The sequence below is a fragment of the Metopolophium dirhodum genome, chromosome 3 (assembly GCF_019925205.1).
Source record: "Metopolophium dirhodum isolate CAU chromosome 3, ASM1992520v1, whole genome shotgun sequence".
Taxonomy (NCBI): Eukaryota; Metazoa; Arthropoda; class Insecta; order Hemiptera; family Aphididae; genus Metopolophium; species Metopolophium dirhodum.
This window is the reverse complement of record NC_083562.1, coordinates 5,267,961-5,285,724: the sequence shown is the minus strand read 5'-3', so window position 1 is coordinate 5,285,724 and position 17,764 is coordinate 5,267,961. Positions and strand designations below refer to the sequence as shown.

Sequence of the window (17,764 nt, the reverse complement as noted above, 5' to 3'; positions counted from 1 at the left end):
AAAAAAGTCCCGATCCAAACCGAATACTAGGAGACGCTCTCGGTCTCAGCAGACGATAGTACCGAGCTCTTCGTCGTCTACCGACAGCCTAAACGACACCGCTAAGTAAGTACATATAGCGGACTATTGGATTGTCATAGTTTTTATACTTAGTACAACATTAAGACATAAGTGCTAAGGGGCCATAACTCAAACAATTTAAATATAATTCTGGAGAGCATTTATAAGTTCGACAAATCTATTAAATATTTGGTTACATTAATCGAAATATTGTTTATGATAAACGTATAAAACAATTTATCTTGCCATTAATATCGTTTTTCTTTCATAGAATATTTAGAGACATAGCCTTATTGCATTATACATTTTGTAAACGCTCAATATAATATAACAATATAAGTAATCTTTTTTTCGTCATATTATACATTATTATTATACCACGCATTATGATTTATGATCAAATATTGAAATAAACATTAAATCTCTATTTAATATAAACAACTATACCGTAATAAATATAAAAATTAATAATATTACATAGGTACTAAACAGCTTATAAAAAATGAATTGTTACTATTATATTAATGCTGTATAAAATATTTACTATTAGGGTACCTACTATTCTACATTTAATACATACATACGTCATTGTTTTTAAAATATTAGTTAGGTAGGTAGGTATTTACCGGTATTTTATAGCGGACGTGTTTTGTATTATTTATTTATTTAAATTGTAAACACCTCAAAGGGCTAGTAGTACTGCAGAGTAAATAGTGATATTGTTCTTAAATACTCTTCAGTAGTCTCAGTGCACTAAGTTTAATAATTGACATCTCAATTTATTATAAGATGATTACTAAATAGTGCTAGAAAACGAGGAAATGAGAAAAAAAAAGAGAAATCCAGAGATACCAAATTATTACGCTTTAAAATTGTCAGGTTATAGCCCTTTAGTATTGATCGTTTGATATATATTGGTATATATATATATTTATATTCGTGTAATTTTTATGATTTTGTACGCAGGGTTAGTTACGGCAATAGGCACAAACGTTCCAACGATTCGGTGAAGAGGAATCTTTCGTCGGAAAATTGGTCGGACCTCGGTAAGAGCGGCGAGGACAAGAAAACCGTTAAGAGAAAAACCAAGAGTAATCGCACTGAAAACCGGAGACTGAGGTAAATAACCGTCGAACGACCGTGCGATGTACTCTGAACTTCAGAGTGGCGCAACTAGGGCTAAAATCTTGTGGGGGGGGGGGGGGGGTGCAGCCCCCACCTGATATTACATAAAAAGTAACCCGTGGGAGCGATATAAGTTTAATGTTTATATTACACACAGCCACATGAAAATGATTGAGCAAATATTTTTTAAAAGCTAATTAGTGTAATATTTGTAACTATAAATATTAACAATGTGGTAATTACACTAATCAGCTTTTAAAAAATATTTGATCAATCAATTTCATGTGGTCTTAAAGGTTTATTAATATTTTAGGAAACAATTGAATAATTTATTTTGCGGGGACTATTACAAGTTTTGGGGAGCTAAGCCCCTCAAGCCCCCCCCCCCCCATAGTTGCGCTTATAGCACTCTCGAGGACACTCCCTATATCATATTGCACGAGTTTCAACCATTCAATGATAACGCTTGCGATTGGTCGTTTGTCGGTCGTACATAGATTTCAAAACAAGACGGTCAGCGATCAAGGACATTGCGAATCCACACACGACGAAGAGAACGTTACAAACTTTGCGTCACTGCCATCGTTGCTGTCCATCGATAACCACGGCGCTACAGTTCCTGCAGTCGAGACGTCCGCCATCACGAGGAAGAAATTCGGATTCGTATCAGCGAGATTTCAAAAAAGAGTTGTCGCTTCCGATTAGGTCTCCCAAAAAATAATGTTATTTACCGCGTTGTTCTCAGATTTTGTTTCGACAAAAGTTTCGTACAGTGGCCGTGTACGTCGTGTGCACGTCGTCCAGTACGGCTTAGGAATTCAAACTGCCGTTCAATTGTATTGCGCTTAAAATATTATATAAACATGTATATATATATATATATATTATTGTACGTGAGTTTTGTTTAACGTTGAGATACTCATCGGTTTCGGTCAATTGCTTTTGCTTCAGAGAAAAACATGTTTTCCGTAGAACTTGAAGTTATAACTACATGTACCTGTGAGTTAAAAAAAAATTACTTATATTATTGTAAAAAAATAATTGTTTACCTACTCGGTAATATTTATTCACAAGTTTTATATTTGTTTTTATCAAAATCCTTTTTAGGGGATATTTCATATTCTGAAATAAAATATTTTTCTATTTTTTTTTTTTTATTGTGTATCTAATACTACTCAAAATGGTATGAATAAAAGACTACTACTTCAATGTGTGATACATAATAATATGTATTACATCATCAATTTTAAGAAAAATATTTTTCTTTAGAATATGAAATTTAAAACAATGACCAACATTTAAAAAATTGGAAACAATTTAATTTTTGTGTTACGAGAGTTCTTTAAGCATGATTCATAACAGTACGCAACAATTGACAAGGCAAATTAGTGTCTGCAACGTTAAAAAAACACTCCGTATCCATATAAGTGGTATAGACAATCTGAGACACGGTATACTGGTCTCCAATCATAATAATATTACCGAATGACCCATACAAAACTGTAGCAATAAAATATTGTTTTTGAAAAACAGTGTAGGGTATTACAATAATGTTATATTTATATAGACTATGAAACAAAATGCCTTACTTTTTCTATCGCTTTTCGATTAGTAAAATCTGTGATATTTTAACGTTAAGTTTCACCGTTATTTTGTCAGAAAAAGGCCAATTGTTTTAAATTATATAGTATAATATAATTTATTATACATGAATATAATATAATATTAACTAATGATATTGTGTTTACTAGAGTGCCTCTATGATTGTTGAATTGGTGTACAATTATTTATTATTACCTACTGAATATAATACTGTATATTATTTAGGCTAGAGGTTCTTGCTCATTCACTCGACTGTTATTTAGGTAAATCACGCTTTACTTTTGTAATTTCTATGATATTTAATATTATTAATATATAATCGATATTAATTAATATTACATGTGTATTTGATATTATACTACTTTCTAGATTAAATACGATTCTAAATTTGAAAGAGCATTATATAATAGCGTACTATGTTTAAGATTAATATTTGAAATGTTTAATGAATCGTATAGAATGTACCAATTCCTATTATTAAATCGGTTTAATAACTTTTTTAATTCTTCATTTGCTCTATTAATAATAATAATTACTATAAGCATTCTATTTTGTCTACTAATTACGTCTAATAAAAACAATTTCTATTTTCAATTATATTTAATCGATTATTGGTTTTTTGTTTCCCTCACAACCAAATGTTTTCAGTTCTATAGATGAATAAAATATGTTAACAGTTCAACACCACGTATTTCAGTAACAAATTATAGTTGCTCATTTGTTTTATTTAATAAGAATTACTAATTTTTACAATATGATAATAATAGTGGGTAGAACAAAAAGTTGTAAAAATGCAGAATAACAATTTACTAGTTGATGGCCGAGGACACGAAAAAATAACTAGAAGGAATTATCTGTTCCACGTAAGTCCCAGAATGTTTTTGGCCTGGAAAAAAAAACATAGGTATTTAAGTGGTACTGATCATGACCACAACATTAATGTTGATTCCAATCGATTTACCGTAGACACTGATGCTGTGACGACATCTTTGGCGAGCTGAGCGTTACTCTCAAGCATTGTATCCAGCTTAACGCATTCCTCAACTGCTCTTCTCACAAACTTCCACGTGTCGTCGTATCCTTGCGATCCGTCTTGTAATAAATGCAGTTCACTGGATTTGTAAATAGTGGCCAAGCCTATGCGCCGTGTGTACCATCGAGTCTATAATATAATTGAAACAAACACAAACAAATTAATCATTGTTACACGGTCAGATGTTGCATCGGCAATACAATGGGCTGTGCAGCTAATTATTTATCAATGATGTTTCCAGTTCTAATCAGAGTTAAAATTCCACAATAAATGTTTAATTATTAACGAAAACAAATTTAATATTATGTACTAGCTTAATTATTTTTATAGATATGTAAAAATTTTAACAACTAAATTTTTGTAATGCATCTTTAATATAATTTATATTACAATATTATTCTTTATAAATAATAACTAATAACAAATAAATTTTAACAATTCATAATAAATCGAAAGTAGGTATGCACTCGAATTTAGTGGTATATCCCTTAGGTATATTGAATTGGTAGATCACCAGCTATACACGAATGCCCGTTTTTTTTTTTAATCATGAGATATGAAAACAAAAATTTTTCTTTTCGATAATCTATAAGTAACATAAAAATACTAGAAATTTCATTGATCGAGTGGTCATTTCCTAACGTTGTAAAAAAAACTTTCTAAAATCGTATTCAATATAAGTTATTTATAAAAATTGATTGGGCGGGGCACACGAACGTTAGCTGTGTATACGTTTACAGATATTTATTTTGAACTTCAGAGGACGTTATACCCGCATGTGTTGTCTCCGTCTTACAAATAGCAAATTTTACGCTCAGCAGAACACGTGTAGTATAAAAAGCTCCGTTAGTATAAAAATTAAAGCGAATTGACCTATTATAAAATGTAAAGGTAAGTTTATTATCTAGGCAACCTCGTGGGCTTTTTATTATATTTTAGTCTTAACGCGAGTCACGAGTATTTTAAAATTGTAAATTTTTTATACATCTTAAAATACTCATAACTCGCTTTAAAATTAAAATATAATAAAAAGCCCAGGAGGTTGCCTAGATAATAAAATAATCTTACCTTCGGATTTTATAATAGGTCAATTTGCTTTGATTTTTATACCAACGGGGCTATACATGTGTTCTGCTGGGCGTAAAATTTGCTATGTTACGCGCTTGTAAGACGGATACAACACATGTGCGGGTATAACGTCCTCTTAATAATATTTTATACGCACGTCTATGGACCGGTCGCCCGCGTAGTAACAGACGTCGTTGACCAGCGTCATCAGGTTGGACAGAGCGTGCGGCGCGTTGGACGGTTTGGAGAGCAAGGCGATCGCCTGCGGCCACTGGTTCAAGTACGGCTGGAGCATCAGCAACCTGGTCCTGATGGCGTTCGTCAGGAACGCGGTGAGCTCCGCTTTGCTGCAAATTAAAACGTATAGGGGAATGAAATACGTCTGTAACGCACGCGACGACTCGTGGCCGGAACCGGCACGGCAGCAGTAGGTACACCTACCTTTCTCTGGGCAACGTCAGCGTGCCGTCCCGGAGGAGTCGGGACAGTGAATCATTGCTGGCCGAGTAAAAGTACAGGGCCAACTCGGCCCCGGGGTCTCGGAAGAGGCCGTGCACCGTGTCCGGGTAACCGAGATCTTCGGCGCCTATGTATACATAAACGATTGGACAAACAAAATGGCCGCAGTTAGTTTGAGTTGGCGTTGAACGGCGAGTGTGTAATTATTAATAACTATACAGGTTATAATATTAGGGCCCGGATTTCAATGCTTTCTAAGTACATGATTCGTTTCATATAACAAAGGGTTTGAATGCCACAGATTTTATTTTGCATTTTTTGACGTTTTTTCATTTTTGGAACATTTTAAGCATTATTAAGTCATTTTGTTGGTTTTTAATGCACATTTGTTCAATGTAGATATGAAATTTAGCCTATTCAAAATATTATCTAAGGATGAATTATTTTCTTGATATTTAATAAGGTTTAACGGGTTTTTCCATACACATTGTCAATTTTTTTTTCGATTCAGTTTTTATTTTATCTTAATTTATTATGATTACTGTGGAGCGTCACCCTTATTCGGTCAAATAACAAATAATCAGTCAGTTCGTGTTACATCATAGCAGTCAATATTTAGTAAAATAAAATAATAAAATAATAAATTAATAAATAATAATTATATCTCATTTATAAATTACAATTTGTATGAAAAAAAAATATATGGCATTTTTAAGGTCATTTTTGTGGTAAAATGCATTTTTTAGAGCATATTTGTGTGGTTTTAAGTGCATTTAAATCCGGGCCCTAGTTATAACATTATATAATGTAGGTAGGTATACAAATATTTAACAGCTTTGGCAAGTGGTGAAGTGTATGGTCTACATATAGCCTGATGGATGCTAGAGGGAGAGAGAGAGTTATGGAAAAGTCTGAATACCTGCGACCACAGTATCCCTGGACCATCCGTGTTGGGGAACGTGCTGCAGAGAGGATTGCAGTATCTTCGCTTTGACATCCTTTTCGTAACCATCACCGTCAACATCGTTTCCATCAGTCGCAAATTGTCCGCTGCTGTTGAGGTTGCCGTTGGGGTTACCGCTACCACTGCACGGTCTTGAAGTCGACCCTCCGCAGACGTTCGGTCGAAACGCCGCGCGAAAATTATTCACCTTAGCGAAATTGCCTATAAAAAAAAGTGAAAAACCACAAAAACAAAACGTAAAAACAACGCTGATATCTTTCTCACCGATTGCAGTAACAGTTGGGAGGATATGGTATGTACGAGTACGAATTATTTTTTTTTTATTTAATGATATTAACGCCAATCGGCTTTTTACACATAAAAAAGTAAATTTACATATAAATAGGTTATTGATACAAAAGTTGTAGTTGACAAAATACTAATAAATTACAAACAAAACATAATACAATAACAAATTAAGGGTGGGTTAATGTAGTTGGAGACATAACATAATATAATATAATATACCTATTATATATTATATAATTATTTCTATATTATATCTACGTTATCATTATTAATATGGTAGGTCGGTTGAATTAATATTATTTGCAAATTATCCTAATAAATTAATATAATATAGCTTTATAAGTACCCAGTAATCATTACTGAGTAATGTATTATTGACTTTTGCATACATATATTTTGAATTATTATTTCATACGAACATAAATATTTGAAAAAATGTACTTATAAAATAATTTCCAAATTAATCACATTAGATTCATTAGGTAGGTACTTATAAAATTATAACATCAACAACAAGTCGTGATACTATCACAGACCATTGTCGTAGACGAAAGTGGCGTATTTACGGGGGGTCCAAGGGGTCCGGACCTTTCCCCCCTATTGACTTGTGTCTCGTACATGTTAAATGTTGTGTTTTTACATGATTAAGAAAAACAAATTTTATCATAAGATACGAAGGATTTTATAAAAAAAATTCGAAGCTTCAGTTATCAACATTTTCAATTAATATCGTGGTAATAAGGGAGGTCATTTTTTTGATTTTCTCAATAGTTATTTAATGCCACGGGAAAAACCATCGAAAAATTACGAAAAACCGCTAAAAAATGAGATTTCTAACGCTTTGTTTATCACCATAGAAACGAATAAAAAAAAATATATATTTCAATATTAATTCAACTTACAGGCTATAATAAATTATTTATTTATTTATTTTTTGTCATATTTGTTTTTTTAATTGTACAATCTGTATAAAAATATAATTGCAATAAGCACAATAGAGGGGTAAAACAATTATAGGGCATTGGTCATGGTTGGCTTGAAGAAGAAGCTATTCATTAATAGCACTTCATAACAGGATGGTGGACTAGTCGACTAGTAGGTCACGGCACCAGCTCCACTTTAAACGTCGTTATTATTTATTTATAATAAATAATAACAATATAAAATATCCAGACTGACGAACCGTCTCTGGTCGGAATCGTTTTTCTTATACAATGATATTATATCATTGAATTCAAGTTTAATACAATCCATTAAACATTGACCCACTTGTAACCTACTGTACATCCACTTACCCGCTTTTTTTAAATTTGTTTTGTACATATTATTATTTAATAATTAAAAACTCAAAAATGTTATATCGTTTTATAAATATGGTATATTTATTTAATAAAGAGTAATTGGGCGGTATGGGGGGCTTGGCTTTTCCCCTGTGGCTCTGTTTTCTGAAAATTATCTGGATCCTCCCCATGACAAATTCCTAAATACGTCGCTGATAGACGATAGACTACGTTATACAAATTGATATATTTTATAAATTTTTAATTACATAAAATAATTAGCAAATCTTCCAGACAACGATGAATTTTGTAAGGATTTCAACTTTAAATGCTTATAAAAATAAATCATGCTTATGTGTCTTTAATATTTTTCAACTGCTATTATAAAAACTTATAAAAATAAGTTAGAAGTCTCTATACAGTTATTCATTTTTACATTACACATCGTTAGAAAAATTCAATCTGAACAACCAGTACCCCTTGACTCTTATTACTTAAAATTCACGTAGAACTCGTTTCGTGAGAACCAGATATCATGTTATATTTCATGTCTTCCCTTAATATTAGATTCTGAGTGGAGCAATAACTGTAGTTTTCTTTGGTTCTTCCCGATTATTTTTACTTTTTACCTACCAAAGTACCAATTAGGTAGATTTATTTTTCGAAGAGAAACCACCCTCTAAGTGAAAATCAAATCATTTTTACTGTTCAAAAAGGTAACGACTGATAGAAAAAAAAAACTTAAGAATCTAAAGAATTTGCAAGTATAGAAAAGGTAGGGCTGACGGTATTGAAAATAATTTTCGATATTACGGTATTGATTTCAATACCGGTACGAAACGGTATACCGAAAAACCGAAATGATTAGGTATACTTAAATACCGATATGATACGGTTAAGGTGGGTTTCCACTACATACGTGTACGTTTGCGTGCATATATTGACCGGATACGTTCGCTATGAACGGTCTCAAAAACGTTTCCCATCGGTTAATATGGGTTAGATCGGTTAAGATTGGTAACATATTAGTTTTCATATATTCTTATGTTATCAATATTGTTATCAATATAGAGCCGTGTACACGTGAAAAGTTGAATTGGATCCAACTTCATGGTATCATGATCAAGCCTGTGGTAGGAACGTATAACACTCTGGTATACCAAAAGCTTACCATTCACACCAACAAATCACAGAAAAGTATTTTTATGCACGTACACGAACACGAATCTAGTGGAAACCCTAGATTTAGGGTTTAAAAGGCCTTAAGAGGATGTCAGCGCACTATTTGTTTTCTCTGTTTGACCCACGCGCAACATAGACAAAACGCATTTGCGCAGAATCGTTTTTTCTATGTTTTCAAGTAATCTTAAAGTAAAATCACCCATTACAAAAAAGATAAAAAATAATATTTTTGAGGGAATGTCATATCGATTTTAGATTGTATTGTTATTTGAATTTGTATTTGAGTTTCAAAATAAACAAAAAAATGTTGTAAATTTAAATCATGTTTAAATTGTTTTGAAACAATATTTAGAGAAATCGATATGACATTCTCTCAAAAATATTATTCTCTATCTTTTTTGTAATGGGTGATTTTACTCTAAGATTACTTAAAAACATAGAAAAAACGATTCTGCGCAAATGCGTTTTGTCTATGTTGCGCGTGGGCCAGAGAGAGAAAACCAATAGTGCGCTGACATCCTCTTAAGGGCTGACAATATTTTCGGTATACTGGTATTTTAAAATTATTTTGGTAAACGGTATACCGTAAAAAACCGAATGAACGGTTTTAGTACTGTTTTCTAGTATCAATGGTAATATTATATATTATAGTATATAATAAAGTATATAATGTGAAACAATAAAAGTAAAAAATATCGATACTAGTTAGATTTTATTTATTATTTCGGTATACCGTACCATATCGGTATTTAGGTATACCGAAACAGTTCGGTTTTTTACGGTATACCGAAAATACCGTCAGCCCTAAGAAAAGGAAATAAAGAAAACATTGTCTGTGGGTTAGGTTAGGTTAAATATAAAAACTATTTATGCCCTACGTCCTACTTATATTTTGAATCTGTTAATTTGCTTTTGGAAGACACACATAAAAAATAACAAAACGTTATATGAAAACATTATGTAATTATGTTTCATCATGGGTATGACAAAATATAATACAAAAAAGTTGGCAAGAACATAACAAAAAACTCCTCATTTATATTCATATACTTTTCTGCTGTTTTTTCATCTTAAATGACCCTTGGAAACATAGGTCATTGCGCGTTTATGGAGGGGGGGGTACGGTTGTTTGAGGTACATGTGTTTAAATGGGACACGGATTCGTTGCAAAAAACCCAGGTGGTCACTCATCCAAGAACTATCGAAAACCGAAGATAAAAAAAGTACAACTATGCACTTTTTTATTCGCAATTTTCATAAATACAATATTTTGTTAAAAAATATTTATATATTGTATAATTTTTACTAATTATTTATTAATAAAAATGGCAAATTATACAATAATCAATAATATCTAGTGAAAACTTTCAAAATAATTAAATACATATACATTATGATGTATTTATTATTTTTAATGGTAAATTTTCAAATTGGTTTATAAACTTATCATTAATCATCAAATATACTCTAGAAAATGGTTAATTTAAGAAATATGCTCTTAAAACCACAAAATCATTAAATATGCAAAAAAATGCACTATAGATTTTTAATAGTGTCATGAAAATAATTTCAAACTTATTTAGAAATTAATCTAATAGCCCCCCAAAAAAATACAAATGTAACAACTTCTGAGCCCTACAGTGAAATAACCAATACATAATAATTACAAAAAGTACTTAAAAGTTAAAACCTGTAACATTTTTATTTATTTTCATAAATACAACTTAAATTTACATACACGCTTAACCCTAAATACTAAATTTAAATGTATTACACGGAAGATCTTTATCATACGACAAAACTTTTCAACAAATCCAGATTTGCCTGGACTAATGATATGTTAGTGTTCATTTGTGATAATAAATCTCGCTTTTCTTCGTTTGACAATTTTAGATTTGGATTTGAATTTAAATTATCTTCTATTATCACTTCTGCACCTTTTACTTTACAAACATTACTATCTAAATTTTTTAGTTCGATTTTGTGTTCTTCGTGTGATTTATCAATGACATTTTGAACGACGTCCACAAATTTTTTAGTAACGTTTGATAATTCTTCGCCCATGTTTAACTTGTCAATATCGTGGACTGTTAATAAATAAATAAGTGATATAGCACCCAAAATATGTTCTTTATTGTTTTGAAGATAGAATCCACGTTTAAAGGAAATATTACAACATAATTTAATAATATTTAAGAGTCTTCTTCCCTGAAAACATCCAAGATCATGATCTGAATTTAATTTTAAAAAAATCAGGTTTTTCATTTTAACAATAAATTGTTCTTTGATACAAGAATCAAATGGTTTTGTAAACACATGTTTAAAAACTACATACTGAGCATCAGTGCATAATTTATCGATGAATACCATCAATGATTCCATTGATTCCTTCCTAACATTCAGATTTTCATTATACATGGAACTGTGTGTAGCTTCTGATAAAAAATATTCATGGTGTGTATTCAACGAATGTAACGGAATTTCATTATTTTTAAATTTTGTTAAAATTAATTTTGCAAAAGCTTTTCCAAAATTGGTGTCTTCATACACAATCATAGCTAAATTACAACATTTATCTAAGACATAAAACTGATTGTAAATCTTAGGTCCCCATTGCATTCCAGTTTTAAAGTATAGATAAAAGAATGAAGCAATATATAATATTTCTTCTTTTTCTTCAATTTCATCAAATTCATATTCAAGTAAATAAAAAGGATCATAAATTATGTTAGACAATAAGTTTAGATACTCAATTGGTTCAATATTAGCATTCAACACTAAGAAAGCGACCCTAGCAAAATAAAATAAAATTGATTGTTGGAGTAGAAAATGTTTTTTTAATTTTATTAAAAGTTGTACTATGGTTGGCAAAATTTCCTTTAAATTTGTGACATCCATTTCAAATAAACGATTAAAAGTACCAATCAACAAATATTCTAGGGATGCTCGATTTGGATTTTCAGTATTCTCCAAGACAGTTACTACAATTAGAACAGATGATGATAGTTTACAATCATCCATTTCAATAATATCCAAAAAATCAAAAATTAGCTCTTGATATTCTTCATTATTTGCCAATTTAAGTAACTGTTCTTCACAAAAGTTGAAGTAATCAGGTCTACTTTTAAAATATTCATTTGTTAATCCCTTTCCAAGTAATTCTATTACGTCCTCAGCATGATTTGTATCATAGCTAATATTTGATAAAAATTCTGATGCGACATTTATGTTGAAATTCTCCATGCTTGACAGAAAGTCATCAAATTCTTTATTGACATCCATTTTGTAAATATAAGTAAAAAACTTAACACATCACGACACATCTAAAAGAAAGAAATTATAACAATAATCAATATTACCCAGGGATATTACCTCAATAGTTTTTATATTAAAAGTTTTGTTCATGAAACTTTGTTGAAGTATTAACCACAACAATTTAATGTTTTTGATTTTCCTGACTACATACAATTTTTTCAGATCAGTTTTTTTTTTAACTGGGTAGTTAATATATCAGAATTAGTTTATGAACATTTCATGAAAAATAAAAGTAAAAACAATTTTTATTTCCATTATTAGAATTATACCTAACTTAAATTTAAAATATATGAGTTGGTTATAGAACACAAAATGAAAGTTACCTTACAAATTATCTTATATACTAGACAAGGCTAAGTAGTTTCAAATACTAAATAATATGTTCAAACATTTTGTATTTTTAATGCAATATTAACACAATAATACAATTTAAGTCGGGTACTTATTCTCAAATGTGAAAAATGTACATATTTAAAATTGACTTAAAGATAGGTTTGCTGATGAAGATAAATAAATACAGTTACATAGGTATATATATTTTTTTATTGATTTTATATAACTTTAGTAGCAGAGATCATTATTAGTTACAAGTTTTTTTATTTGTTATGTAAATACATAAGGTCATATTGACAGGTAAAATTAGAGGTTAAAGGCAAAATTGTATCTCTTTATGGAGAACAATGCCTATTTAAAATTAGAAATACCTAACAAATGTTTTAAAGCATACTTTATTTTTTGCTCGTTTAGAAAATATCTACAAACTACTGGAGGAAAAAGAACAACAAATTGTGTGTCACCTGTATCAAAATTAAAAAAAATTTAATAGCTAACTAATAATAAGGGTCGAGCACCATGTGTTTGCCGGTTAGCCTGTATAACTTTTACAAGAATCGATAGTACCCCCTCACCATGAAAAAGGACCTTACCACCCTTGGAAATTTCTGTTAATAAATGTTAATTGTCCCAAAAAATAAAAACGAAATACCTCATTATTAAATGGTCAGAACACTTGTGCGATCACAAGTTTATACTGTAGTATACACGATGTTACTTAGTCCTTTATCGTAGCTTAGCCCCTTTTTGCATTTTATTAGTCGATATATTATATAGCTATATAAGTATGATTGCCAATTGATATGAGAATTATTTCTGAAAATATTTGGAATTTTTAGTAAGAATTTAAAACGTTTTCTTCTTTCCTTGATCAATAAATATGTACTTAAAATATTAGGTAATTTAGGTAAATTTCGATTTTCATATTATAAATAAATTCTTGAAAAGGTACATACCTAATTCTATACTCTATTCAGGATAAGTTTGAACCGCGTCGCGCATGCAGACTGAGCCACCGAACAGTGCCTGACACCCCATGCGATGTCTATGCGTTCTGTGATTGGCTGACAGTAATCGCCGGCTGTTGGACGCCTGTACTAACACTAATACCGATGTCTGGATTGTGATGGGAATGTACGGAAAAACGTGTTTTGGTCGAGCGAGTGGTTCAAACTTATACTGAATAGAGTATACCAAATATAAAATGTTATGTTCCTGATCAACTATAAATATTGATGGTCTTTTAAGAAGGCTAGTGGTAGGTATAAACGTTGTAGGGATATGGATTTCTAATCTATAGTATACCTGTATAATAAATAAATATAAAACATAAGAATATAAAAATTGTACCGACCTACTTTATAATTAACACTTGATAATCTAGATTTACCTACACAAAACGATGGAACTGACATAGGTACTATTCTTAGTCAAACCAAACTATGTTATGTTTAGTTATGTTCACTGTTTTAAATAACATTCAAAATATAAAATATAATGTGTCATTTGAAATAAAACTATCAAATTCAGATTTAAATAAATAATCAAAAATATATTATACACACATTTAAATTTTAAGTATAGCGTTACGTTTGAATGAGATGAATACTTTTCCTACACCATTGAACAGTGTTAAAAAACTAAATGTTTATTAAAACGGTTAAACGGGTGAAAATATTGCCAGAGTACCTACAGAATCAACTTAAAATTCTTACCCTATTATTCAATAGATTAAAACGTCATGAATTAATGTCATCCAGAAATGTACGGCCAGTTGATTCCTATCTGGACATGATAACAAACGCGAAAATAAAAAAATGGAATGATGAAATCAAAATATTATGTATCCAAATCACCTGGGCTGCTTTTGTGCATTGAGTAAGAATGTTTGAAACAACCAACTCGCATTACTTTTTGAACCGTCAGACAAACATTACACTAATAGGTACTAGGGATATTATAGGTACTTACCCGATTTGGAAAGAACTCTGCAAAACATGGCCGTAAAATCACACGCCTACTCGCTAATTGTTGGCACTCCGTATATTGCTGTCAGACTTCCGATACGGGCAAAATATTTAAAACTAGAATACTAGTACGTAAAAAATGTATTTCAAAAACGGGATTATAATTATTTAAAGAGCCTATTTAGTATTCAACAATCAACAGTTCAACATTCACGAGCCGATCACAAACAATATTGCGATTTACGGGAGATAAGTGATAAAGTGATAACACCACAGCAGGGATGCATGATAACGGCACCGCGGAATATTCCATGTTAATAGGTCTGTGGTCTGACCGGGTGATAAGACTTGGTGTCCACTGTCCAGAACGATTTAAGATTTCGTGCTAGAGTTGTTGTTTGTGGTATACTGGTATTACACACGGATTTATAAAAATTACCACAGATTACAGAATATAGAAGATATTCTATACATCGTGGTACAGCTGATTGCTCTATGGCATAACTATAATAACTACTGTAAAAGTGGAAAAGGCTCCGGCAATTGCTCTTGTCCGGAGTGTCTGGTTTTGTTTCCAATCCAGTATTCAATTAATTCAAGAAATTATCTCTTATAACTTTCACTGTTTTTAATCTTTATGTTTTAGTGCTAAATTATGTTTTTGGGATGGAAATAAATGCACAATCATATTGCCAATTTCCGAGCACTTAGATCAATTGCACTTACGGTATGCTTAGATGAATACAGTCTACAGACTAAACTTTATTGCAATGGTTAGTATTTATTGTTATAATATAAAGAGCTATTTGCAAACTCAGCTGTATTAGATAGGTATTAATAATTAGGTAACAGCATATTAAAATAAACAAATTATATAATATGTACATGATCAGATGTAGAGAAAAAATTGTGTTTTATAACCTAATGATTATAATATCTAGAAGATTCAGGTTTTGATTTAAAACATATTATGACCTAATTAAAATGTTTTTAAATTATTATTAAAACATCTCATAAATGACCAACCCCCAAACTATCATAGTAGTATATTGGCTTCTTAACTAGAACTCTTCACTGTATTAATTTTCATTTTGTAGTAGAAGTTCTTTATTATTTGCAAAATTTTAAATATAATATATATATTTTATATTTATATAAAATAGTAAACTACTAAAATAAAATTTACAATTTTATTGTACCCAACTCAGTTACCCTACCTTACTTTTCATGTTATAACAATTAAAACAATTAAATAGTGTTGATTTATACTTTGTTTATTTAACATTAAATATTTTAGGTATTATTTTACTTCATTAGCAAACATTCATGAAATCAGACAAGAGTATTAAATTCAACAAATAAAGAAGTGGACAACTTATACAACTAATGGCACATACAGTAGAGGCGTTAAATAGTTAATTTTAAACAATTTTCAGGAGGTAATTATATTATAATATATTTATCTTTATGCTACTATTTGCAAATGAATAATATTTATTATTCTATAGGTATTGATGGATACCTACTTATCAATAATTGGTGAGCAGTTATACCCTGAAACATAATATGGTCAAATACCCTACATTGATGTTTGTTAGTTATTTTTCTTTAATTGAGTAAGTCAAACATATGTATCAGAAGCTTTAAATTATTTTAAAATTATAATATTAATTTCAGTCATCTGAAATATAGCTTAATATAGCTTCAGATTTTTATAATGTATTGATGTTATATATGAGTCATTTAGATATATGGTATTTTTACCTCGGGAGCCTACACATTGAGGGAAGTCGAAAAGACGTTCAAGTATATAAATAAAATTATAATAATGTAAAAGACACAAAACACAATATAGACAAACAACAAAACACTAAAAAAAAAGGACGTGTCTCCATTTGCTAACACCTCATCATCCTTGCAAGAGGACTATTTTTTAGGAAACATGTATACGACGAATGTCAAGAATATTAATTTTACTAAGTAAAAAGGTACATCAAGTTTCCTTTTTAATGTACGTGAAAAAATCTGGTTTGTCCTATCCCTAAGATCTACTAGCATATAGTGTACTCAGCATCAAGCATTCAAGAACAGGAGTACATGCAGTATAATATAGACAACAAATTAAAAAAACTTAGGCTATACATGCTCAAGCTGTAAAAGGTTTCTAAGTTATAAGATCATACTCAAGAATAGAGTGAACAAGCGATCGATATAGCACTTTAAAATAAGTGTTACACTTAAAAGGTGTGCGTATAGTGTATACGTTCAAAAAATCTAAGGAATGTCATAATCTAAAGCACAGTCACCAGTTACATTGAAAATTGGTGAGTCAGATGAATAAACAGAACATAAGCGATAAAAAAACAATTATTGGAGTTTATTTAAATCATTCATTGCATCATTCAAATGAATAATATTATGATCAAGAAACGAATCACTAGATCTAATTTTTCTCATCAAGTCAAAATACAATTCTGTCTGCCTCACAAATTCATTGTAATATTATAATATCATATATTTACCAAAAACCAAAAAAAGAAGTCCTGACTAAAGAAGAACCATTAAAATTTAGAATAGAATTGCAAAATGTATACATGACATACAAGTGCATTGATATGGTTACAGTTAATCAATTTCAGTTTTTTGTAACAGGCAACACACCTTGCTAGGGTGAAGTCAACCCTAAAAATATTTGACCATAATTCCAAATAGCCAAATATTAAAGAACACCAACATATTCTTAACCAATAGTAGGTTTATTAATTAATTTAAATGCTATATATACATTTACAATATTTTTAAAATTTAAATAGGTGCATTTAAAAAAACCACAATATTAAATTCTAGTTATTATCACATTGTATTATGCTTGAAATATTTATTTGTATTATATTTTTTTCAACATGAATAATATTTGGTTTTTTTATTTAGCATTTGGTGTTTTTTGACTTTTTAAATCGAGAAGAACTGATTGCTATTTAAGTAAATCAACAAGAAAATTACAAAAAAAAAATAAATATTTTTATAGGTTCCTACTTGACTAAGAGAATTAAAAAATATTTTTACTATTATTGTTTTAGCCTTCATT

The 17,764-nt window shown here is 30.2% G+C and overlaps 2 protein-coding genes and 1 long non-coding RNA gene across 6 annotated transcripts in view; 2 read left to right on the top strand and 1 right to left on the bottom strand.

The window, feature by feature from the left end:
* Window positions 1–3,391, top strand: part of LOC132941586 (uncharacterized) — a 109,440-nt gene extending 106,049 nt beyond the window's left edge. The window contains 3 exon segments of the mRNA XM_061009705.1: window positions 2–105; window positions 1,027–1,179; window positions 1,683–3,391. Of these exon segments, the coding sequence (XP_060865688.1) occupies window positions 2–105; window positions 1,027–1,179; window positions 1,683–1,890 (465 nt within the window). The 3' untranslated portion in view covers window positions 1,891–3,391.
* A 100-nt stretch (window positions 3,392–3,491) lies between these two features.
* On the bottom strand, window positions 3,492–14,878 carry LOC132941588 (ubiquinone biosynthesis protein COQ9, mitochondrial). 3 transcript variants are annotated; one of them, XM_061009708.1, is made up of 6 exons: window positions 14,681–14,878; window positions 6,267–6,512; window positions 5,330–5,474; window positions 5,046–5,235; window positions 3,749–3,949; window positions 3,492–3,673 (listed from the first exon to the last, which is right to left on the bottom strand). In XM_061009708.1, exons 1-6 carry the CDS (start codon window positions 14,706–14,708, stop codon window positions 3,638–3,640), a joined length of 846 nt encoding a protein of 281 aa, XP_060865691.1. In that variant the 5' UTR covers window positions 14,709–14,878; the 3' UTR covers window positions 3,492–3,637. The 3 variants fall into 3 exon arrangements, with proteins under 3 accessions (XP_060865691.1, XP_060865689.1, XP_060865690.1); XM_061009706.1 differs by lacking the exons at window positions 3,492–3,673; window positions 3,749–3,949; window positions 5,046–5,235; window positions 5,330–5,474; window positions 6,267–6,512 and adding an exon at window positions 6,519–12,384 and having other exon boundaries at window positions 14,681–14,822; XM_061009707.1 differs by lacking the exons at window positions 3,492–3,673; window positions 3,749–3,949; window positions 5,046–5,235; ... (1 more) ...; window positions 6,267–6,512; window positions 14,681–14,878 and adding exons at window positions 6,519–12,384; window positions 14,425–14,665.
* A 159-nt stretch (window positions 14,879–15,037) lies between these two features.
* On the top strand, window positions 15,038–17,750 carry LOC132941590 (uncharacterized). Of its 2 annotated transcripts, XR_009664177.1 has the most exons (4): window positions 15,038–15,258; window positions 15,323–15,449; window positions 15,974–16,115; window positions 16,185–17,750. It is a non-coding gene; the product is annotated as an uncharacterized LOC132941590 (long non-coding RNA). The 2 variants fall into 2 exon arrangements; XR_009664176.1 differs by having other exon boundaries at window positions 15,044–15,449; window positions 16,185–17,746.
* Window positions 17,751–17,764: the final 14 nt, after the last annotated feature.